The following is a 23,547-nucleotide window of genomic DNA, read 5'->3' on the forward strand; positions in this document are numbered from 1 at the left end:
AGCAATGGACTAGTGGCGGGTTACATTTTCTGCTTTCTCTGCAATTCCCTAGTAATTATATTAGACAGAGGATTTTAAGCAGCGTCCAAAAATAGAGATGAATAACTAGTTCTTTGTTGCCATTCAGACATTGGGCTGAATACAGTCACTAAAGACACTCATTAATACTCACAGCCTGAACTCAAAACAAACCTGACCATAGGGAGCTCATTCTGTTGTAACTTCATGAGAATTGTCAGATTTTGTAGAAGCATTCTGCTGCCTGCATGCACTTGAAGTGGATACACTGCAGATTTATACTGTGCAAAATCATCTCCTAATGTTGATAATGCTGTAAATGTTTCATTTCTGGTGGGTGTTTGATTCTTATCTACAAAGCAGAAGAGGTTTTGAGATCAAGCAACGAATCTTGGAGTCAAAATGAACACCACCAGTGAGGAATATTTGTTGGAAGACGCTTGGAAAGTGCTCCTGGATGGTAACTCGACACCAATCATGAACATAACTGTGGGCTGGATGGACGGACCAACGGGAAAGCTAATAGATCAGACCATCTCTGTCATTTCAGTCATCGTTTTGTTCACCACGATGATCTCTCTGGGCTGCACGATGGAATTATCAAGGATCAAGGTTCATATTTTGAAACCAAAGGGGGTGCTGATTGCTGTGTTTTCTCAATATGGGATTATGCCCTTAACAGCCTTCAGCCTTGCTAAGATGTTCAGACTGTCCTCCATTGAATCTCTGTCTGTCCTTATCTGTGGCTGCTGCCCTGGTGGAACACTCTCCAATATCTTCTCACTGGCACTGAACGGAGATATGAATCTCAGGTATGAGACTCGAGGGTTAATGAGGAGCGGGCAGGAAAGTGGAGTTGAGGCCAAGATCAGATCACCCATGATCTTATTGAATGGCGGAGCAGGCTTGAGGGGCCAAATGGTCTACTCCTGCTCCTATTTCATATGTTCTTATGAGACAGCAGTTCAACTGAAGCTTGGCTTTTCTAGAGATTCAGAGGGTCTAATTGTTCAACAAAAACACATGTGAAATGGTCTGCCAATTTGCTATCGCCCATTTCGTGCTTTCGATGACCAATTTCACTCCTGTAGATTTTAAAAGGGAGCTGTCTTCATTTTTAAAAAGGCAGCCAGTTTTATATTTGTTTACAAATGCATCGTGTAATGACGTAGTCACCCTCAAAGTGTTTTTTTGTGTTGCTTGATTGTGCTTTTGCTGTGTTATAAAATAAAACATTCGCCTTTTCCCCTCCCCAAGCCAAAAATAACTTGGCAATATTTTTCGTAAGAAGACAATGCCTCTTTAAATTTTCCACCTTAGTTCCAAAGTGAATGTTTAACAATGTTTAATAGCCAATTTAGCTACTCAGTTATCTGAATCCTCCATTATGTACCACAGCATTCAATTATCAATCAGTGCTTTGAGATATTTTGTGTTAACCAGTCCATCTCCTGTAGTGTTGCACACAGAAAATCAACCCCAGGTGTAGTCCTTGGATGAAGCAGGGTTACAGGGCTGGGGGGGGGTAAATGGACCAGGTGTGCAGATGTAATTCAGTCCTTGTTTTAAAGTCATTCAGTCTGTCCTTATTTTTATATTTCCATTATAAATTCCAATGTCCACATTGATAAAGAAAACTGCCTATGTAAACGTGTTACACTGTAGTTACACTTTCTCAACAATGGGGGAACCAAGAGCTCCTCCACTGCTGGAGGTGTCATTACAGTGTGATAAGTTAGCAGTTTCCATTATAAATGTGGACATATGAATTTATAATAGAACAAGTTGATAGGAAGTATATTATATAGATATATCGATCTGCTGTTGAAGCAAACTTTTTTCAGTTGATTTTCCCCCAGGTTTGTAAGCATTACAATATAAAATATGGCCATGTGTATTTGCAACACCAAAGTTCTGATTGGTCCCCTTGGATGGCAAGACCAGATTTCTGATTAATTTCCTTAGAGGATAAGACATACCCAGCAGCTTGTCTGGAATGTGTAATTAAATCCTGCCAGTCTGAGTAATCAAGTACTTTGCAATATGTAGTTTGATCCATTCATCCTGACTGCCAGGCTCCAGACAGAGATCACAGTACTGCTTTCAGAGAAGAGACAGGGCTCACTCTTATGGGTTAGGCCTTTTGCACCCTCCCCCCCAACAAATTCCCGACTTCCCCCCCCCCACACCCTGAGTTCCTGACCCTCCCCCCACAATAAGTTCCTGACCTTCTACCTACCCCCCAACCCCACCAACAAATTTCTGACCCCCAAGAATCTTGGAACAGTGATAATATTTTTAAACTTTTTAAAAATTTGGCGTTTGCGATCCAGGAAGGACATGGAGCACTAAATTTTATAATGGTTGTCACTCCATTCTCATACCCTCTCTTTGCACCTTTTATTTTCTTTTTCACTTCTCCTCTGGCCTTTCTATATATAACCTGATTCTCAGATCTATTTGCAACCTGACATCTGTAGTACACGCTATTTTTCTGCTTCACCATATTCTCTATCTCTTTCATCATTCAGGGAGCCCTGACTTTAGTTGCCCTGCCTTTCCCCCTCGTGAGAATGTACCTCAACTGTACCCAAACTATTTCCCCTTTAAGGCAGCCCATTCATTGTTCCATTACAGTTTTGCCTGCCAATCTTTGATTCCAATTTACCCGGGCCAGATCCGTTCTCATCCCACTGAAATTGGCCTTTCCCCAGTTAAACATTTTAATCTGGATCGCTTGCTGTCCTTTTCCATAGCTAATCTAAACCTTTTGATACTATGATCGCTGTTCCCTAAATGTTTCCCTACTGACACTTGCTCCACTTGACCTATCTCATTCTCCAGAACCAGATCCAGCAATGCCTCCTTCCTCGTCGGATCGGAAACATACTAATCAAAAAAGTTCTCCTGAACACACTTCAAAAATTCTTCCCCCTCTCTGCCTTTTACACTATTATGATCCTAGTATATATTACGATAGTTGAAGTCCCCCATTATTACTACTCTATGGTTCTTGTACCTCTCTGTAATTTCTCTGTAAATTTGCTCCTCCATATCCTTCCCATTTTGTTGGTCTAAACAATATTATCACCTTTGCTTAATTCAGCAGATTCCAATTGCTTGTTGAATATTATCCCATTAGTTGTGATTTTATTGATCCTATTGACACTAGAAAAATGTCAGTGCAGCTAAACAGACTAATCTCTGGTGGGCAAGATGCCAGAATAGGTCTCCCCTCCCCTACCCCCTTAAAAATGAAGATGGGGGCACTTTTAACTGGGAGCGAGTTTTGGGCAAGAGGAGGATAGGGGAAAATTCAAGATTCAATTCACCTCTCCCCTAACCCGACATTATCAATTTGAGGTCCAGGCTTTTTTAACCCACGGGCCTCATTTACATTGTTCGATTTGTGGCAGCTGGTCAGCAGGCAAAGATCAGGTGACCTAGAGGTGACCCGGTATCAGGTAAGTCGCATTTTAGCAAGGTCTTATGGGCAGGAAAGGAGGGAGCCCCGGCCAGCAGAGGCCCAGGCTTTCTTTGTGTGGTCTTCTTCTCCAGGCCTCACAGAGACAAGTTTAAAACTTACCTTCTAGGGCCTCTGCTTCTTTGCCAATAGGCTTTACTGAGCAGGGCGGCCCCTCACAATCCACGGTTAAAATGCATTGGAACCCGATTTGCATGTACTAATGAGGTTCCTACCTGAAAGAAAAAAAGAAAGACTTACATTTATATAGTGCCTTTCACGACCACCAGAGGTCCCAAAGTGCTTTACAGCCAATGAAGTACTTTTTGAAGTGTAGTCACTGTTATAATGTAGGAAACACTGCAGCCAATTTGTGCTTAGCAAGGTCCCACAAACAGCAATGTGATAATGACCATAATAGGCATAACAGACATAATCTGTTTTAATGACGTTGATTGAGGGATAAATATTGTCCAGGACACTGTGAATAATGCCCCCGCTCTTCTGCGAAATAGTGCCATGGGATCTTTTACATCCACCTGAGAGTGTAGATGGTTTAATGTCTCATCTAAAAGCAGCACCTCCGACAGCACAGTGCTCCATCAGTACTGCACTGGAGTGACAACCTGAGTCAGGTCGGAGCCTCGGCCACCTAAAAAAAAGATCCAGTTAAAGTGGCGGTGGGCGGAAATAGAGCAAGATATTTGGAGATAATGTTAGCTACGTGGACACCCCATTCCATTGGGCGGGGTGAGTTAAAATCGCCCCCAAAATATACGTTCCTATTAAATCCATTCACTTATGTTAGGTAGGTATTACAGGAACTAGTCCCGTTATACAGATTGCACTATCAGTGCAGATATAAATATTACCCACCACTGTTAGAATCAGAAACACCATATTTTAGAAGTGTCAACTAAATTGCCTTTGCATAATCTTTGCTAAAGCTTTGTCTAATATTGTCTCCCTTATTCTCCTTGCAGTATTGTGATGACCACATGTTCTACCGTGCTGGCATTTGGCATGATGCCCCTTCTTCTTTATCTCTATTGCAAAGGCCTATCGCTGGCAAATAAAGTCCCGTACAGAGAGATTTCCATAACCCTGGTCTTAATGCTCATTCCTTGTGGCATTGGCATTTTCCTCAATCACAAGTATCCGAAGTACTCAAAGACCATAACTAAAGTAAGGTACTTGTCAATATTACAACGTGCTATCACGTCTGTTATTTTCTGTCAACGATGTTCATAAATTAAACGAATCCTCATTCTAATGACATCTTTCAATAACATTTATTGTGGCAATCTTCCTCATTGGCTAAGAGACTCTGGGGTAGATTTTCAACTTGCCGTCCAAACGTATAACTGACATTGCAGATTAATTATAGAAATCAATCATTTTCATTTCATCGATTCACTGGAAATGCAAATCAGATGGTTTCTATAACGACAGCCAATCTTCGTCAGTTTTATACCCAGGTGACAAGTTTAAAATCTTCTTGCTGTGTCTTGCTCCTTTCTACTTGATTATTTTCTACTTCGGTTAGTGGCCAATCACCGCACTATGTGAAATCGTTCTCTCCAATTTCAATACTCTCTTCAATTGCAGTTGACTATATCATCATCATGCTCATCGGCAACCCTCGGAATCGAGAAAGACTTGCTTCCACTGCTGAAGTGAGTTCTTTGGTGGCTGAACAGTCCAATACGAGAGCCACAGACTCTGTCACAGGTGGGACAGATAGTCGTTGAGGGAAGGGGTATGTGGGACAGGTTTGCCGCACGCTCTTTCCGCTGCCTGCTTGATTTCTGCATGCACTCAGCGATGAGACTTGAGGTGCTCAGCACCCTCCCGGATGCACTTCCTCCACTTAGGGTGGTCTTGGGCCACGGACTCCCAGGTGTCAGTGGGGATGTTACACTTTACCAGGGAGACTTTGAGGGTGACCTTGTAGCGTTTCCGCTGCCCACCTTTGGCTCGCTTGCAGTGAAGGAGCTCCGAGTAGCAATTCCATCCAATCCCATTCCATCAAAAATAACCCTGCAAAATACAGCAATCATGACACTTCCTCATCTACCTCCCTGAAAAATAAAATTTGTCATATAACGAACACGTAAAATAAAATTAAATCACATATCATCCCCTTAAATTTGGCTCCAGTATCTTCCCCTTTCCTCTTCCAGAAACAGCACTGGGCCTACTGGGATCCTGGGGCTCTGCATGCAAACATTGCCTTCAATCTGTGCCCAGGACTGCCAATCGGAAGGCACTACCCCAGCTTTCTATGTGAGAATAGCTCCCAGAAGGAACTACTCGCCCTTCCCCCAGCCCCCAAACATGGATAGGAGTCTGTCTGCTGATGTTTGCTTGTTTACCTCCCACTTACAATATCCAGGAACAATCCCAATGAGATTTCCAAGACCCACTCACTCCCAATCTCTCCAAGCTTTTCCACGGCATGCACCCTTCTGATTTCTAGGTGCAGGCCCATTAGCTCCTCGCCATAGTCTCTCCACATGCATGTAAGAGCACTGTACATAGACGTTACAGAAAGAGGCCATTCAGCCCAACCAGTCCATGTTGATGTTTACCCTCCACGCAAGCAAATGATTCTAATCACATGCTGTTACCTTATGTCGTCAACCACTTTTCCTTCATCCACCTATCCAATGCAATCTTGAATGTTGTCTTTGTTTCTGCCTCAACTATTAACCGTGCAAATGAATTCCTCAGCCTCACAACTCTCTGTGAAGAAGTTTCTCTTAAACTCTGTTCTAAATTTCTACTATCTTTGGCACCTCGTTCTTGACTCTTCAGCTATAAGAAATAGTCTCTTCTATCTAGACTAAGCTATCCTTTTATCATTTTAAACACTTACATTATATCACCCGTAATTTGTGTTGTTCTAATAAAAAAGACGTAGGGCTAAAAATTCGGGACCTTTACGCCACCCATTACCATCAAAAAATGGTGAAAAGAGGGCGGCGGCCACTCTTTTGCCAGTTGGTTGCGGGTCCCGCAGTGTCCTCCATTTTTCCAGGCCCGGCAGCGCTGTCAGTCAGATGTATCGCCTTGAAAATTAAAATGGGAGAGGTAATGTCAGTCAGTGTGCAACGCCAACTTAACATCACCACAGCAAACTTGGACCTTACCACTGAGTTCAGCGCTGGGTCCTAAGCTCGCCATGGAAACCCAGCGTGCAGCCGACTCACCGAGGAGCTGTGAACACCTCTTAAAGGACACACACATCAGATAAGTTTGCAGTTAAGCTTTTGGATTGCGCTTTTTTGATTTTACTGAAGTAGTGGTTTGCTGCAATAGATGTAAAAGTTTTTTAAGTGTGTAGGGAGTGTTGCTGGACACTTGCAAGGCCTTGGGGAGTAAAGGAAGCCCTCTGAGAAAACAGAAAAAGCTGTAAATACTCAGCAAGTCAGGCAGCATCCGTGGAGAGAGAAACAGAGTTCACGTCTCAGGTCAAGATGCTGCCTGACTTGCTGAGTATTTCGAGCCTTTTATGCAGTCATTTCAGATTTACAGTATCCGCTCGTAGAGGGAAGAGGAAGAAACAGAAGAAGCAAAAGAGGAGAAAGCAGAAGAGGGGGGAAAAAAAGAGGAAGAAGCTGAAGAGGACGAAGCTGAAGGAAAGATGCAACCCACACAGCCCCTTTCTGGCCAGGATATCTGTGATTGAATCATCCATCTGCGGTACAAATGACCACAACACCAATTCCCCTTTCAACATTGGTCCCACACCTTACCTGCCCTCTGTTACTGACCATCACTAAATACCCCACCCTCAACATCCTGGGGGTCACCATTGACCAGTAACTTAACTGGACCAGCCACATAAATACTGTGGCAATAAGAGCAGGTTGGAGGCTGGGTATTCTGTGACGAGTGTCTCACCTCCTGACTCCCCAAAGCCTTTCCACCATCTACAAGGCACAAGTTAGGAGTGTGATGGAATACTCTCCATTTGCCTGGATGAGTACTGCTCCAACAACACTCAAGAAGTTCGACACCATCCAGGTCAAAGCAGCCCGCTTGATTGGCACCCCATCCACCATCTTAAACATTCACTCCCTCCATCACCAACGTACCGTGGATGCAGTGTGTACCATCTACAAGATGCACTGCAGCAACTCACCAAGGCTTCTTCGGCAGCATCTCCCAAACCAAAGACCTTTACCACCTAGAAGGACAAGGGCAGCAGACGCATGGGAACACCACCACCTGCACGTTCACCTCCAAGTTACCCACCATCCTGACTTGGATGTATATTGCCATTCCTTCATCGTCGCTGGGTCAAAATCCTGGAACTCCCTCCCTAACAGCACTGTGAGAGTACCTTCACCACAAGGACTGCAACGGTTCAAGAAGGCGGCTCACCACCATCTTCTCAAGGGCAATTAGGGATGGGCAATAAATGCTGGCCTTGCCAGCGACACCCACATCCCAGGAACAATTTTTTTTTAAATCACAGCATCTTCTTGCCCAAAATGCTGAAATAAAAGCCACCACAAAGCAAATTTTCCAATCCAGCTTTATACATCTATCCATCTAATATGACATCAAGAAATCAACTCATCACCCTTATGCATTCCCTTAGTGACTGTCATGTGTGTGCCTTTGTCTATCCTACTGATATCACACAGTGCTACCGCAGTGGCTGCAGCATGGCTGGTGGAAGGCTGCTGACTTTCAAATGGCCTTGCAGATCGACCTTGAGGAGCTGGTGGCTGGGAGTGTGAAATCGAGTCTTGGTTTTTTCTTCTTCTGCTTCTTCTTCTTCTTTACTGTCCTGCCCCCCTTCTTGGCCAACTACTGGCTGGGCAGGCTGCATTTCTTGTGTGTGAAATGAGGAAGGTACAAATGTGGAGTTGTGTGAGGGGAGGGCAGGAAAGCATGAGGTACATGCCATAAGGAGGATAACATCTGAGGATACCAGCATCTTGTATCCTTTCAGCCCCATCGCTGGCTCAGCCTTGCCCCTGCCAAGAATAGCCTGCACTGTCTCCTCCAAGGGGGTGAGTTGCGGATAGGAATGGGAGATGTGTCCTGTGATTGGTGCAGATTGTTAGTAGGTGAATGATGGGACGAGGAGGGGAGCGGGGGGAGTCGTGCATTGAGCAGTGTTTGAGGCTAATGGTGCAGTTGGTAGGAGATGGCTTTTGAAGATGCATTCACTGACCTTGACCACCGGTCTGAGGTCATGAAGCTTCTTTGGGCACTGGAGCCAGGTGGTGCGGGCAACACTGCTGGCAGTGACACCCTTGGTAATCTGGTCCAATATCCTTCTTTCTGGAGGGCCTGTGGGTAGAGGACCTCTTGCAGCGTTGACCCCCCCTGCACAAAGCTGGAGTACTGCACACGAGACCGCGGTTGCCCCTCCCCTGGCTTGCTGAGCCATTTGTGTTAGTGCTGAGGCACTTCCCCAGTTTTTGAGGTTCAGAACGGAATTCAGCTTGAAGAGCTGAAGACTCCTATTTGGGGCTTCTTTTTAATTATTTTTTAAAAAAACAGTAAGGGTTGAAAACTGCATTTTTTCACTTCATTTAATTTTTATTAGTTCTGAAGGCATTGCCCTTTTAATTCATACCGCTTTTAGATGCCCACAATTCCTTGCAAACTCAATAGTCTCGCTCCCAGAAGCTGTTAGAAGATGGAACGCTGCTTCTGGACGGGAACTTCAACACCCATGGCTGCCCCAACGTCACCAGTAGGGCATTACACAGTTAGTTAGCACTGAGCTAAAAATCCATGGGCCTTTACACAGGAATATGCCTGGCGGCATAAGACTTGAAGGCTCCGAAGATCAGAAGCCAGCAGGTACATAAGAACATAAGAATTAGAAGCAGGAGAAGGCCATTTGGCCTCTCGAGCCTGCTTTTAGATTCAATAAGATCATGGCTGATCTTCTACTTCAATTTCACTTTCCTGCACTGTCCCCATATCCCTTGATTCCCTTAATATTCAAAAATCTATCAATCTCTGTCTTGAATATACTCAATGACTGAGCCTCCACAGCCCTCGGGGGTAGAGAATTCCAAAGATTCACCACCCTCTGATTGAAGAGGTTTCTCCTCATCTCAGTCCTAAATGACCACCCCCTTATTCTGAGACTGTGACCCCTGGTTCTAGACTCCCCAGCCAGAGGAAACATCCTCCCTGCATCTACCCTGTCGAGCCCTCTAAGAATTTTGTATGTTTCAATGAGATCACCTCTCATTCTTCTAAACTCTGGAGAATATAAGCTCAGTCTGCCCAATCTCTCCTCATAGGACAACACCCCCATCCCAGGAATCTGTCTGGTGAACCTCCGTTGCACTCTCTCTATGGCAAGTATATCCTTCCTTAGGTAAGGATACCATAACTGTCCATAATACTCCAGGTGCAGTCTCACCAGGGCCCTATATAATTGCAATAAGATGTCTTTGCTCATATACTCAAATCCTCTTGTAATAAAGGCCAACATACCATTTGCATTTTGTATTTCTTTTAGGTAAGAAGTGTACACCAGAGGTACGCCTCCGACCACAAATTTTGTCCCATTGTCCCATCTTCCCCCAAAATCTGATTCTTCCTGTATGGATTTTAACCTCCATATTGATTGGACAAATCAAATTGGTGAGGGTAGCCTTGAGGAAGAGTTCATAGAGTGCATAAGGGACAGGTTCCTTGAGCAGGATGTAATGGAACCAACCAGAGGGCAGGTTATCTTAGATTTGGTCCTGTGTAATGAGACAGGATATGTTGTGTATGGAGAAAGAGTCAGACTGAACACTGTGAGCTCAAAGTAAAGTGTGACTTTAGTCTTTTATTGCAGGTCTTCAGAGTGCCTCTCCAACCTGTGAAGCCTCCTTAAATACCTGTGCTCCCACAGGATTATGGGATCCCTTAGGACTCCAGGGAATGAGCCCTCTGGTGGCTGTACAGAGTAAATACAAGTCCACATATATAACAACATTCCCCCCCCCGCCCCCCGCCCCCCACCCCCGGCAAAGTCAATAGTGTAACTATTTACAATGTGAGTCGATCTGGGGCCCTTCTTGCCCTGGTTGATCGTCTCAGTGTGAAAGCTGGTGTTGTTGAATCATTTGTTGGGCTCTCGCTGGGCTGCTGTGCAGCTGGCTTTGCTGGGCGGCCTTGTGTGTTGGGCCATGCAAGGCTGCTGTGGATGATGGGTTCTGCTTCGTGGTCAACCGTGGTGTTGGTTGCCACTGGTGTGTGTGTTGGGGGATCAAAAAAGGTAGGGTCCAAGGTGGGTTGCTCAGGGTAGTCCGTGAATCTGAGTTTGATTTGGTCCAAGTGATTCCGGTGAATGAGTCCATTTGAAAGTTTGACCCAAAACACCCTGTTTGGCCACGACAGTGCTGGGAAACCACTTGGTACCTTGTCCATAATTTAATACAAATACAGGATCATTGATTTCAAGCTCACGTGATACATTTGCGCTATCATGGTATGCACTTTGTTGAAGCCGCCTGCTCTCTACCTGTTCATGTAGATCAGGGTGAACTAACGAGAGCCTTGTCTTAAGTGCTCTTTTCATGAGCAGTTCAGCAGGTGGGATCCCAGTGAGTGAATGTGGTCTCGTGCGGTAACTAAGCAGGACTCGGGATAGGCGAGTCTGCAGTGAGCATTCAGTTACCCTTTTCAAGCTTTGCTTGTTGGTTTGCACTGCTCTCTCTGCCTGACCATTGGATGCTGGTTTAAACGAGGCAGATGTGACATGCTTGATCCCGTTACGGGTCATGAATTCTTTGAACTCAGCACTCGTAAAACATGGCACTTTGTCGCTCACCAGGACATCGGGTAAGCCATGTGTGGCAAACATGGTCCGCCGACTTTCAGTGGTGGCAGCGGACATGCTAGCCGACATTATCTCACATTCAATCCACTTGGAGTATGCGTCTACAACCACAAGGAACATTTTACCCAAGAACGGGCCTGCATAGTCAATGTGTATCCTAGACCACGGTTTGGAGGGCCAAGACCATAAACTTAGCGGCGCCTCCCTGGGTACATTGCTTAACTGTGAGCATGTATTACATCTGTGAACACAGGACTCTAAGTCCGCATCGATGCCGGGCCACCACACGTGGGATCTGGCTATTGCTTTCATCATTACAATGCCTGGGTGGGTACTGTGGAGGTCATTGATGAAGGTGTCTCTGCCCTTCTTGGGGACCACTACTCGATTGCTCCACAGAAGACAGTCTGCCTGTATATACATTTCATCTTTGCGCCATTGGAACGGCTTTATCTCTTCCTGCATTTCCACTGGGACAATGGACCAGCTCCCGTGAAGCACACAGCTTTTGACTAGAGATAATAAGGGGTCCTGGCTTGTCCAGGTTTTGATCTGCCGGGCAGTGACGGGTGATTGCTCACTCTCAAATGCTTCCATAAACATGGCTAGATCTGCGGGTTGCACTATTTCCACCCCCATGGTGGGCAATGGCAGCCTACTGAGAGCATTGGCGCCGTTTTCTGCGCCTGGCCTGTGGCAGATTGCGTAGTTGTATGCAGACAACGTGAGCGCCCATCTCTGGATGCGAGCCGATGCGTTGGTATTTATCCCTTTACTCTCGGAAAACAGTGATATAAATGGGTTATGGTCAGTTTCCAATTCGAATTTTAGCCCAAACAGGTATTGATGCATTTTCTTTACCCCATAGACATACGCTAACGCTTCTTTTTCAATCATGCTGTAGGCTCTCTCAGCCTTAGACAGACTCCTGGATGCATAAGTAACCGGTTACAGTTTTCCGAAATCATTAGCTTATTGCAATACACACCCGACGCCATATGACGACGCATCACATGCTAGTACCAAATGGTTACATGGATCATACAATACAAGCAATCTGTTTGAGCATAACAATTTTCTCGCTTTTACAAACCCATTCACCCCCTTTTTGTAGTAAGACATGTAGTGGTTCTAGCAGGGTGCTGAGACCTGATAAGAAGTTACCAAAGTAGTTCAAGAGTCCCAGAAATGACCGCAGCTCCGTCACGTTCTGTGGCCTCGGTGCGTTCTCGATTGCCTCCGCTTTCGCGTTGGTGGGCCTGATGCCGTCCACCGCAATCCTCCTTCCCAGGAACTTCACTTCAGGCACCAGGAAAACGCACTTCGTGCATTTTAACCTGAGCCCCATGCTGTTGAGTCGACTAAGAACCTCCTCCAGGTTCTGCAGGTGCTTGACTGTGTTCTGACCTGTGAACAAGATGTCGTCCTGGAAGACCACCGTGTGCGGGACCGACTTCAGTAAAGTTTCCATGTTTCTCTGGAATATCGCTGCCGCTGACTGGATTCCAAACGGGCATCTGTTATAAACAAAATTATCTTTGTGCGTATTGATGCGGGTAAGGACTTTCGATGATTCCTCCAGTTCCTGCATCATGTAGGCTGAAGTCAGATCCAGCTTCGTGAACGTCTTTCCTTCCGCCAGCGTTGCAAAGAGGTCGTCGGCTTTTGGTAGTTGGTATTGGTTCTGTAGAGAGAAACGATGATAGTCACTTTGTAATCGCCACAGATTTTGACGGTGCCGTCTCCCTTGAGGACTGGGACAATAGGACTGACCCATTTGCTGAAATCGATCGGTGAAATGATGCCCTCTCATTGCAGCCGGTATAGCTCGATCGCTACCCTTTCTCTCATCATGTGCGGTACTGCTCTCGCCTTGTGATGGATGGGTCACGCCCCTGGAATTAGGTGGATCTGCACTTTTGCTCCTTGGAATTTCCCGATGCCTAGTTCGAACAGCGAAGGAAATTTGTTTAAGACCTGGGCACACGAAGTGTCGTTAGCGGGCGAAAGCGCTCGGATGTCGTCCCAGTTCCAGCGTATATTTCCCAGCCAGCTCCTGCCGAGCAGCATGGGACCATCGCCCGGTACCACCCAGAGTGGTAGCTTGTGCACCGCTCCATCGTAGGAGACTTTTACGGTAGCACTCCCTATTACAGGAATCAGTTCCTTCGTGTAAGTTCTTAATCTTGTGCGAACTGGAGTTAAGACTGGCCTTGAGGCCTTGTTGCAACACAACCTTTCGAAAGTCTTTTTGCCCATGATGGACTGGCTCGCGCCCGTGTCCAACTCCATTGACACCGGGAGTCCATTTTGTTCAACATTCAGCATTATCGGGGACAATTCGTGGTGAATGTGTGCTTCCTCTATCTGAGGCTCTGGTTCGTCGTGATCCTCCGTGGATCTGTCCTCCTCTGCAACATGGTGATTTGCAGGTTTAACAGGCTTAGCAGTTCGCCTGCACACTCGTTGGAGATGTCCCATTGTTCCACAGCCCTTGCAAACGTATCCTTTGAATCGGCATGAATGGAAACGATGATCACCCCCGCAGTGCCAACAAGGTGTTAATGGCCTTGCATTCATCACCTTTGATGGTGGACTCTGAGACATGTAGCTGCAGGTATGTGTGACCTGCCCTGTATGTAACGATTCGAAAACAACATCACTTTGTTCACAGTACTTGTAGCAGCATTTGTGTGCTGAGAGATTTGCTTCGTATTGTCACTGGTGGCAATGAACACCTGGGGGTATCGCTATGGCCTTACTCGAGGTTGGGGTCTCTACAGTCAAAAGCTTGCAAAGTATGGTTTCGTGGCCAATGCCAAGTACGAAAAAGTCTCTGAGCATGTGCTCCAAATGTCCTTCAATATCGCAATGTCCTGCAAGGCGTCTCAGCTCGGCTACATAACTTGCCACTTCCTGGCCTTCAGACCTTTTGTTGGTGTTGAACCGTTACCTCGCCAACAGAATGCTTTCCGTCGGGTTCAAATGCTCTCGGACTAGTGTGCAGAAATCGTCGTACGATTTCTCCGTGGGTTTCACTGGAGTGATCAGATTCTACATGAGGCCATATGTTGGTGCCCCACAGATGGTGAGCAGGATCGCTTACATTTGGCAGCGCTCTCTTCCCCATCTAGCTCGTTGGCCACGAAATATTGGTCGAGTCGCTCCACAAACATTTCCCAATCATCTCCCTCTGAAAATTTCTCTAGAATGCCCACTGTTCTCTGCATCATTGGGTTCGCTGTCTGTATCTCGTCACCAGTTGTTGTGTATGGAGAAAGAGTCAGACTGAACACTGTGAGCTCAAAGTAAAGTGTGACCTGAGTCTTTTATTGCAGGTCTCCAGAGTGCTTCTCCAACCTGTGAAGCCTTCTTAAATACCTGAGCTCCCAAGGGATTATGGGATCCCTTGGGACTCCGGGGAATGAGCCCTCTGGTGGCTGTACAGAGTAAATACAAGTCCACGTATGTAACAGGATTAATAAACAATCTCCTAGTAAAGGATTCACTTGGAACATAGCATGGTTGAATTTCAAATTCAGTTGGAGGGCGAGAAAGTTGGATCTCAAACCAGCGTACTAAATTTAAATAAAGGAGACTACAAAGGTATGAGGGCAGAGTTGGCTAAAGTGGACTAGGAAAATAGATTAAAGTGTAGTACAGTTGATGAACAGTGGCGTACATTTAAGGAGATATTTCATTACTCTCAAGAAAAATATTTTCCAGTGAGGAGCAAAGGGTGTGAAAGAAAAGATAGCCATCCATGGCTAACTAAAGAAATAAAGGATGGTATCCAATTAAAAACAAGGGCATACAAAGTGACCAAAACTAGTGGGAGGACAGAAGATTGGGAAGCTTTTTTAAAAGCCAGCAAAGAATGACTAAAAAAATGATTAAGAAAGGGAAGATAGATTATGAAAGTAAGCTAGCACAAAATATAAAAACAGATAGCAAGCTTTTCTACAGGTATATAAAAAAGAAAAGAGTGGCTAAAGTAAATGTTGGTCCTTAGAGGACGAGACCGGGGAATTAGTAATGGGGAACATGGAGATGGCAGAAACTCCGAATAAATATTTTGTATCAATCTTTATGGCAGAGGACACTAACAATATTCCAATAGTGGATAGTCAAGGGGCTATGGGGGGGGCGGGGAGGACGGTGGAGGAAGGAACTTAACACAATCACAATCACTAGGGAGGTGGTACTCAGTAAGATAATGGAACTAAAGGCAGATAAATCCCCTGGACCTGATGGCTTGCATCCTAGGGTCTTAAGAGAAGTAGCGGCAGGGATTGTGGATGCACTGGTTGTAATTTACCCAAATTCCTTGAATTCTGGGGAGGTCCCAGCAGATTGGAAAAATGCAAATGTAACGCCCCTATTTAAAAAAGGAGGCAGACAAAAAGCAGGAAACTATAGACCAGTTAGCCTAACATCTGTGGTTGGGAAAATGTTGGAGTCCATTATTAAAGAAGCAGTAGCAGGACATTTGGAAAAGCAAAATTCAGTCAGGCAGAGTCAGCATGGATTTATGAAGCGCAAGTCACATTTGACAAATTTGCTGGGATTCTTTGAGGATGTAACAAACAGGATGGATGAAGGGGAACCAGTGGATGTGGTGTATTTGGACTTCCAGAAAGCATTTGACAAGGTACCACATAAAATGTTACTGCACAAGATAAAAGTTCACAGGGTTGGGGATAATATATTAGTATGGATAGAGGATTAGCTAACTAACAGAAAACAGAGAGTCGGGATAAAAGGTTCATTCTTGGGTTGGCAAACAGTAACTAGTGGGGTGCCGCAGGGATCAGTGCTGGGACCCCAACTATTTACAATCTATATTAACTACTTGGATGAAGAGACCGAGTGTAACGTAGCCAAGTTTGCTGATGATACAAAGATGGGAGGAAAAGCAATGTGTGAGGAGGACACAAAAAACCTGCAACAGGACATAGACAGGCTAAGTGAGTGGGCAAAAATTTGGCAGATGGAGTATAGTGTTGAAAAGTGTGAAGAGCAAGTTATTATTTAAATGGAGAAAAATTGCAAAGTGCTGCAGTACAGCGGGACCTGGGGGTCCTGGTGCGTGAAACACAAAAGGTTAATATGCAGGTACAACAAGTGATCAGGAAGGCCAATAGAATCTTGGCCTTTATTGCAAAGGGGATGGAGTATAAAAGCAGGGGAGTCTTGCTACAGTTATACAGGGTATTGATGCGACCACACCTAGAATACTACATATAGTTTTGATTTCCATATTTACGAAAGGATATACTTGCTTTGGAGGCAGTTCAGAGAAGGTTCACTAGGTTGATTCTGGAGATGAAGGGGTTGACTTATGAGGAAAGGTTGAGTAGGTTGGGCCTCTACTCATTGGAATTCAGAAGAATGAGAGGTGATTTTATCGAAACGTATAAGATTGTAAGGGGGCTTGACAAGGTGGATGCAGAGAGGATGTTTCCACTGATATGGGAGACTAGAACTAGGAGGCACAATTTTAGAATAAGGGCCCTCCCATTTAAAATTGAGATGAGGAGGAATTTCTTCTCTCAGAGGGTTGTAAATCTGTGGAATTCGCTGCCTCAGAGAGCTGTGGAAGCTGGGTCATTGAATAACTTTAAGACAGAGATAGACAGTTTCTTAACCGATAAACAAATAAGGGGTTATGGAGAGCAGGCAGGGAAGTGGACCTGAATCCATGATCAGATCAGCCATGATCATATTAAATGGCGGAGCAGCTCGAGGGGCCATATGGCCTACTCCTATTTCTTATGTAAAGTGAGCAGAAAGACACAGTTAATGTTGAAGGCAGCGCTTAAACCTGAATCTGTATGGTTCTCTGGGCCAATAATTCCAGGATTCTAGCACTGCTGCCTGAAGTGCTGTGTACTGGGACCACATCACCCCTCCAAACAGCCAAAGCCCCATCCCAAAATCCAGAGATGAGGTAATTTAAATAGTCACAGCTGACTGTCTTATGCCCATATGCGTGTAACAGAGGCTTCACCCTGATTGATGTAAGAAAACACATAGCTTCACTTGACACTCCAATGATAAAACCAAGGGTCCTTAATGGGCCAAAGAGAAATAACATTTCTTTTTCAAATTTTTCTGAAAGGAAAAATGACGGGTAATTTTAAGGTTATCGAGCCCAGTTCAGGACCTGTGTCAGCTTTCAGCCGGTGTAGGTCTCGCTGGACATAAGGAGGGTGTGCTGGTCAGAATTCCAGCCACTTCCCCGTGTCTGGAATTTGGGCCGTTTTTTACATACAGTAAAATCACAGCCGATCATTCCCCAAATTGCAACTGCCTCCTTTGAAGTCGATCTTGCCCCATTATATTTTGTGTTTATCATAGATTTTTCCTCTTGCTTTTATAACATTGATGTACAGTCCTTTATTTCAGTTCTTAACCATCTACCGATAATTTAGTTTAAGATATATTTCACAAAATAATGAAAGGTTAGGTTGTTCTATTTTGTGGGAAAAAGGTTGGCTGTGTTAATCTGGACTCTTTTTTCTTACCTTTAGGCCTCCAGTGCCATCACTGGCTCGCATGCTTACTGCATTCCACAATTTGATGGTCTTTGTACTGAGGAATAGAGCAACACGAGAGATGGACTTTCTTTTAAATCTTTTGTGTCCGGGGTGGGAAAGTCTGGTTCATGGAATTCACCACAGCCATCCTAAACAATATTCCTTAATTACCTGTCTGTACACTACCACAGGATGGGACAGGCCTTCCCAGCTTCTTTTCCCTCAAGATAGGATTTTTTTTTAAATAACAATGGCTGACAAATTTGACTGTGCAACGCCCATTTTTCGGGCACTAAATGGCCACCTTAGCCTCCAATATGGTGGGCAGGAACTGCATGTTTATTACAAGCCGGGAGGCAAAATTGATGTCGGCAAATAAATTGGAGTCCAGGTCCCACGCTTCAAACAGCTGTTAGGCCCTTTCAAATAATTGTAAATAATCATTGCCTTCTTTTGACGATATGCATGAACATTCTGTGCTGACCATTCTGCTGGTCAAAGACATTTCTCTTTATTTTTTTTCCTCCCACAAAGAATATGTGGTAAGGTGCAATGTGCCAATCCCTCTTGCAACAGGGGAGATCAAGAACCTCAATATTCTAATAACTTTCAATGCTAAGATTTTGAGGGTCTATGATTTTATTACATGCAGAAGTCACCATGAGGCTTTAGGCTGCGCTCTTCAGAGATGCCTAGAAATTGCTACTGACAATATTAGCAGACAAGTACTTAGCGTGTTTGTATCATATTCCTGTCCACTATTTTAATGGAGGCATTAACCCACTTAAAATAAATGGACTAAAATAGCAGGTAGAGAATTTGTTGAGCTCAATATGTGCTTGTCCACTAACATCACCGGCAGCAATTGCCAGGTTAATGTTTCATTGCCCCAGATAGTGACCCACTGTAGAAATGGCAGAAGTGGCTTCTGAGAAGTTGCAGAATTCAATCGAGTTGAACTTGGGGACTGGTTGTGCCACTACAGCAAATAGAGACACACACTGTTGGTGTTTGAGCCTTTGATAAATTGTTTCTTTGAAAGTATTTTGTTATATTAATCTCACATGTTTCTCTTTTAGACTGGCCTGTTTATTCTTCTCGTCACAGCAATAATAATTGGCATCTTGTCAGGAATGTCAATTGGGAACACTCTGTGGATGCTCTTCTCTCCTCGCCTACTTGTCACCACAGCACTGATGCCCGGTATCGGATATACTTTAGGATATGCCCTCTCGTGTTTATGCAGGTTACCTGAAAGGTAACGTGCATAATTAATTGCAGTACAAATAGTTTTGTCTTAACAATCGGAATAGTTGCCTTTTGTCCCTTATTTCTTGCCGCTGTTTTGGATCCACCAACTGAGGAATAAAATATATATTGCATATATTTAAATTAGGCACTAATTACAATGAATGTGCATATCATAGGCTTTGCTACACCTTTCAGGTTGAGATGTAGAAGAAACAAACACCTGGTTGTAAAATAGAAGCTAGCTAAATGTCAAGGTGGATGTCTGCATCCAGTAGGGGCTGTCAGCAGTATCACAGTAGGAGAACTATGAGCACATGGTGACAGAGAAAATTCCTGACAGAGAAAAGTAGGAACTAATTTTAAAATAAAACACAATGGGCTAAAAATTCGTTATAGCCCGTTTTGAGGTGGTGACACTGCTTGGTCACTAACTTTAGCACTGGGCGATGTTTACTACCTTCAACCGGGATATTGATTTTTAGCGCTCCAAGAGGGGAGTGGAGTGCTGATGGATCCGTTCCACACTCCTTAGGGCACTAACCCTGATTCTTGGGACGCTATCGCGGGAGTGCTGATGAAGTTGTGGCGTTAGGAAACCGGCATCCTAGTGCCTAAAAGGGAGGTCAGCTGGACCACCTGAAAACTGAAAAGAAATGGAAGGGAGGAATGTTTACATTAGCAACAGTGTTGAACAGTGAAATGAATATAAATAATGTCCATTCTCAACACACACCTGCTCATCCGTTGAAATATCGCCCCGGGAGCTTCTGCGGGATGCCTGCTTTCCCTGCCGGGATTAGCACCAGGCGCTATGACAGGCAAAACCATTCAAGTTTGCAATCGCGGCACTATGGGGGTGTTGCACACTCATTGACGTCACCAAGTGGGTGGCACTAGTGAACCTGTTAACGCCGCTGCTAAACCTCCACTGAAGGTCGTGGGAGGCGCTGGCAGTGCGGTGCTCAGCCAGTAAGCGCTTAGCGGCCAGTTAGTGCCCCTCTCAGGCGCTAACGGGTGATGCTAAGCAACCCAATTTTTAACCGATCTATTTTTATCTGTGTCAGGTGACCCTGAGAAGAATGACTTGGATGAAGGAATAGAGAGTTGTATATCCATGTTTGCAGAATACACCTAGTCAGTAGGCATAATAAGATGTGTAGATGGGAGCAGAAAGTTACAAAGGGACATAGGCAGACAAAGCTATTGGGCAAAACTATGTCACTCAATGTGGGAAAGAATCCAAGAAAGACAAATTGGGATATTTTCTTATTGGCCAGAGACTAAGAGCTGTGGAAGAACAAAGGGAATTAGGTGTCCATGCACACAAATCACGAGTGCATAGGTGCTAAAAGTAATAAAAATGGAATATTGGCCTTTATCTTAAGGTGTCTAGAATAGGAATAAAAGGAAGTGATGCTTTAGTTGTACAGAGACTTGATAAGACCCCATCTGGAGTGAGGTGACTTCAATGAAAATAAAAATGGGGAGAGCTGTAAAATGGGCTGCCGATTCGCTATCACCTATTTTACATCATCCCACAAAGTCAAGGTCTCCAAAACAACAGGGACATTTTTAAAAGCCCAAAAGAATGGTCAGAATTGGAGTAAAATTATGAAAAACGGACCAAAGCTAGAAATTAATTAGTGATATTATTATATGTACCATTAACACGCTCCTATCAAATTCGCCCCTTTGCTATATAAATGGTGATGTTAGCGCTATAAGTACGCGTATGATAATATCACTGACAGTAATTTCTGTGCTATCATTTTGTTGAATTCAGCCAGTACTTATGGAGCAGAGTGTAACACCTTCAATCTGCTCGGTCTATTTTGTTTATAAATTCACTGTCTGTTCATATAAGCAATCTCACCCCATCAGCACAGCTACCTGAACCATCATAATGGCCCATCCAATTTTAGTAGCACATTGAAGATCGTTATCCAGAAAATCTCTTTCATCAACTTTTCTCTCTTTTTACAGGTGCAAACGGACAGTTTCTATGGAAACTGGATGCCAAAATATTCAGCTGTGTGCCACCATTCTGAAAGTTGCTTTCCGTCAAGAAGAAATTGGTTCTCTTTACTTATTTCCATTAATTTTCTTGGTGTTTCAACTTTCAGAAGCACTAATTCTTGTAGTGATCTATCAAAGTTATGAAAGGATAAAGAGAACTAAGGAACATAGTAAGTAACCATTTTTATTCCCATAGAATCGTACAGCCAGCTCTTGAATAGAACTATCCAATTGGTCCCACTCTCCTGCTCTTGCATAGAAATATAGAAATATAGAAACATAGAAAATAGGTGCAGGAGTAGGCCATTCGGCCCTTCGAGCCTGCACCACCATTCAATATGATCATGGCTGATCATTCACCTCAGTACCCCTTTCCCGCTTTCTCTCCATACCCCTTGATCCCTTTAGCCGTAAGGGCCATATCTAACTCCCTCTTGAATATATCCAATGAACAGGTATCAACGACTCTCTGCAGCAGGGAATTCCACAGGTTAACAACAGTCTGAGTGAAGAAGTTCCTCCTCATCTCAGTCCTAAATGGCTTACCCCTAATCCTAAGACTGTGTCCCTTGGTTCTGGGCTTCCCCAACATCGGGATCATTCTTCCCGCATCTAACCTGTCCCGTCCTGTCAGAATCTTATACGTTTCTATGAGATCCCCTCTCATCCTTCTAAACTTCAGTGTATAAAGGCCCAGTTGATCCAGTCTCTCCTCATATGTCAGTCCAGCCATCCCTGGAGTCAGTCTGGTGAACCTTCGCTGCACTCCCTCAATAGCAAGAACGTCCTTCCTCAGATTAGGAGACCAAAACTGAACACAATATTCCAGGTGAGGCCTCACCAAGGCCCTGTACAATTGCAGTAAGACCTCCCTGCTCCTATACTCAAATCCCCTAGCTGTGAAGGCCAACATGTCATTTGCCTTCTTTACCACCTGCTGTACCTGCATGCCAACTTTCAATGACCGATGAACCATGACACCCAGGTCTCGTTGCACCTCCCCTTTTCCTAATCTGCTGCCATTCAGATAATATTCTACCTTCCTGTTTTTACCCCCAAAGTGGATAACCTCACATTTATCCACATTATACTGCATCTGCCATGTGTTTGCCCACTCACCTAACCTGTCCAAATCACCCTGCAGCCTCTTAGCATCCTCGTCACAGCTCACACCACCACCCAGTTTAGTGTCATCTGCAAATGTGGAGATACTATACTCAATTCCTTCATCTAAATCATTAATGTATAATGTAAAGTGCTGGGGTCCCAGCACAGAGCCCTGCGGCACCCCACTAGTCACTGCCTCCCATTCCAAAAAGGACCCGTTTATCCCGACTCTCTGCTTCCTGTCAGCCAACCAATTCTCTGTCCACGCCAGTACATTACCCCCAATACCATGTGCTTTGATTTTGCACACCAATCACTTATGTAGGACCTTGTCAAAGGCCTTCTGAAAGTCCAAATGCACCACATCCACTAGTTCTCCTTGTCCACTCTACTAGTTACATCCACAAAAAATTTCAGAAGATTTGTCAAGCATGATTTCCCTTTCACAAATCCATGCTGACTTGGACCGATCCTGTCACTGCTTTCCAAATGCGCTACTATTTCATCCTTAATAATTGATTCCAACATTTTCCCCACTACTGATGTCAGACTAACGGGCCTGTAATTATCCGTTTTCTCACTCCCTCCTTTTTTAAAAAGTGGTGTTACATTTGCTACCCTCCAGTCCATAGGAACTGATCCAGAGTTGATAGACTGTTGGAAAATGATCACCAATGCATCCACTATTTCTAGGGCCACCTCCTTAAGTACTCTGGGATGCAGACAATCAGGCCCTGGGGATTTATCGGCCTTCAATCCCATCAATTTCCCCAACAAAATTTCCCACCTGATAAGGATATCCTTCAGTTCCTCCTTCTCACTAGACCCTCGGTCCCCTAGTACATCCGGAAGGTCATTTGTGTCTTCCTTCGTGAAGACAGAACCAAAGTATTTGTTCAATTGGTCTGCCATTTCTTTGTTCCCCATTATTAATTCACCTGAGTCCGACTGCAAGGGGCCTACGTTTGTCTTCACTAATCTTTTTCTCTTCACATAACTATAGAAGTTTTTGCAGTCAGTTTTTATGTAACCGGCAAGTTTCCACTCGTACTCTATTTTCCCCCTCCTAATTAAACCCTTTGTCCTCCTCTGCTGAATTCTAAATTTCTCCCAGTCCTCAGGTTTGCTGCTTTTTCTGGCCAATTTATATGCCTCTTCCTTGGATCTAACACTATCCTTAATTTTCCTTATTGAGCCATCTTCCCTGTTTTATTTTTACTCCAGACAGGGATGTACAACTGTTGAAGTTCATCCATGTGATCGATAAATGTTTGCCATTGCCTATCCACCGTCAACCCTTTAAGTGTCATTTGCCAGTCTATTCTAGCCACTTCGCGCCT

General features: G+C 44.5%; 1 protein-coding gene across 1 annotated transcript in view; it reads left to right on the forward strand.

The window, feature by feature from the left end:
• Window positions 1–420: 420 nt before the first annotated feature.
• The window catches only part of slc10a1 (solute carrier family 10 member 1), a 37,369-nt gene continuing 14,242 nt past the window's right edge, over window positions 421–23,547 (forward strand). The window contains exons 1-4 of the mRNA XM_070877885.1: window positions 421–830; window positions 4,465–4,666; window positions 18,913–19,091; window positions 21,068–21,270. Coding sequence (XP_070733986.1) covers window positions 421–830; window positions 4,465–4,666; window positions 18,913–19,091; window positions 21,068–21,270 — 994 coding nt within the window. The remainder of the gene's footprint in view (window positions 831–4,464; window positions 4,667–18,912; window positions 19,092–21,067; window positions 21,271–23,547) is intronic.

Source organism: Pristiophorus japonicus, chromosome 4, assembly GCF_044704955.1.
Source record: "Pristiophorus japonicus isolate sPriJap1 chromosome 4, sPriJap1.hap1, whole genome shotgun sequence".
NCBI classification, from domain to species: domain Eukaryota; kingdom Metazoa; phylum Chordata; class Chondrichthyes; family Pristiophoridae; genus Pristiophorus; species Pristiophorus japonicus.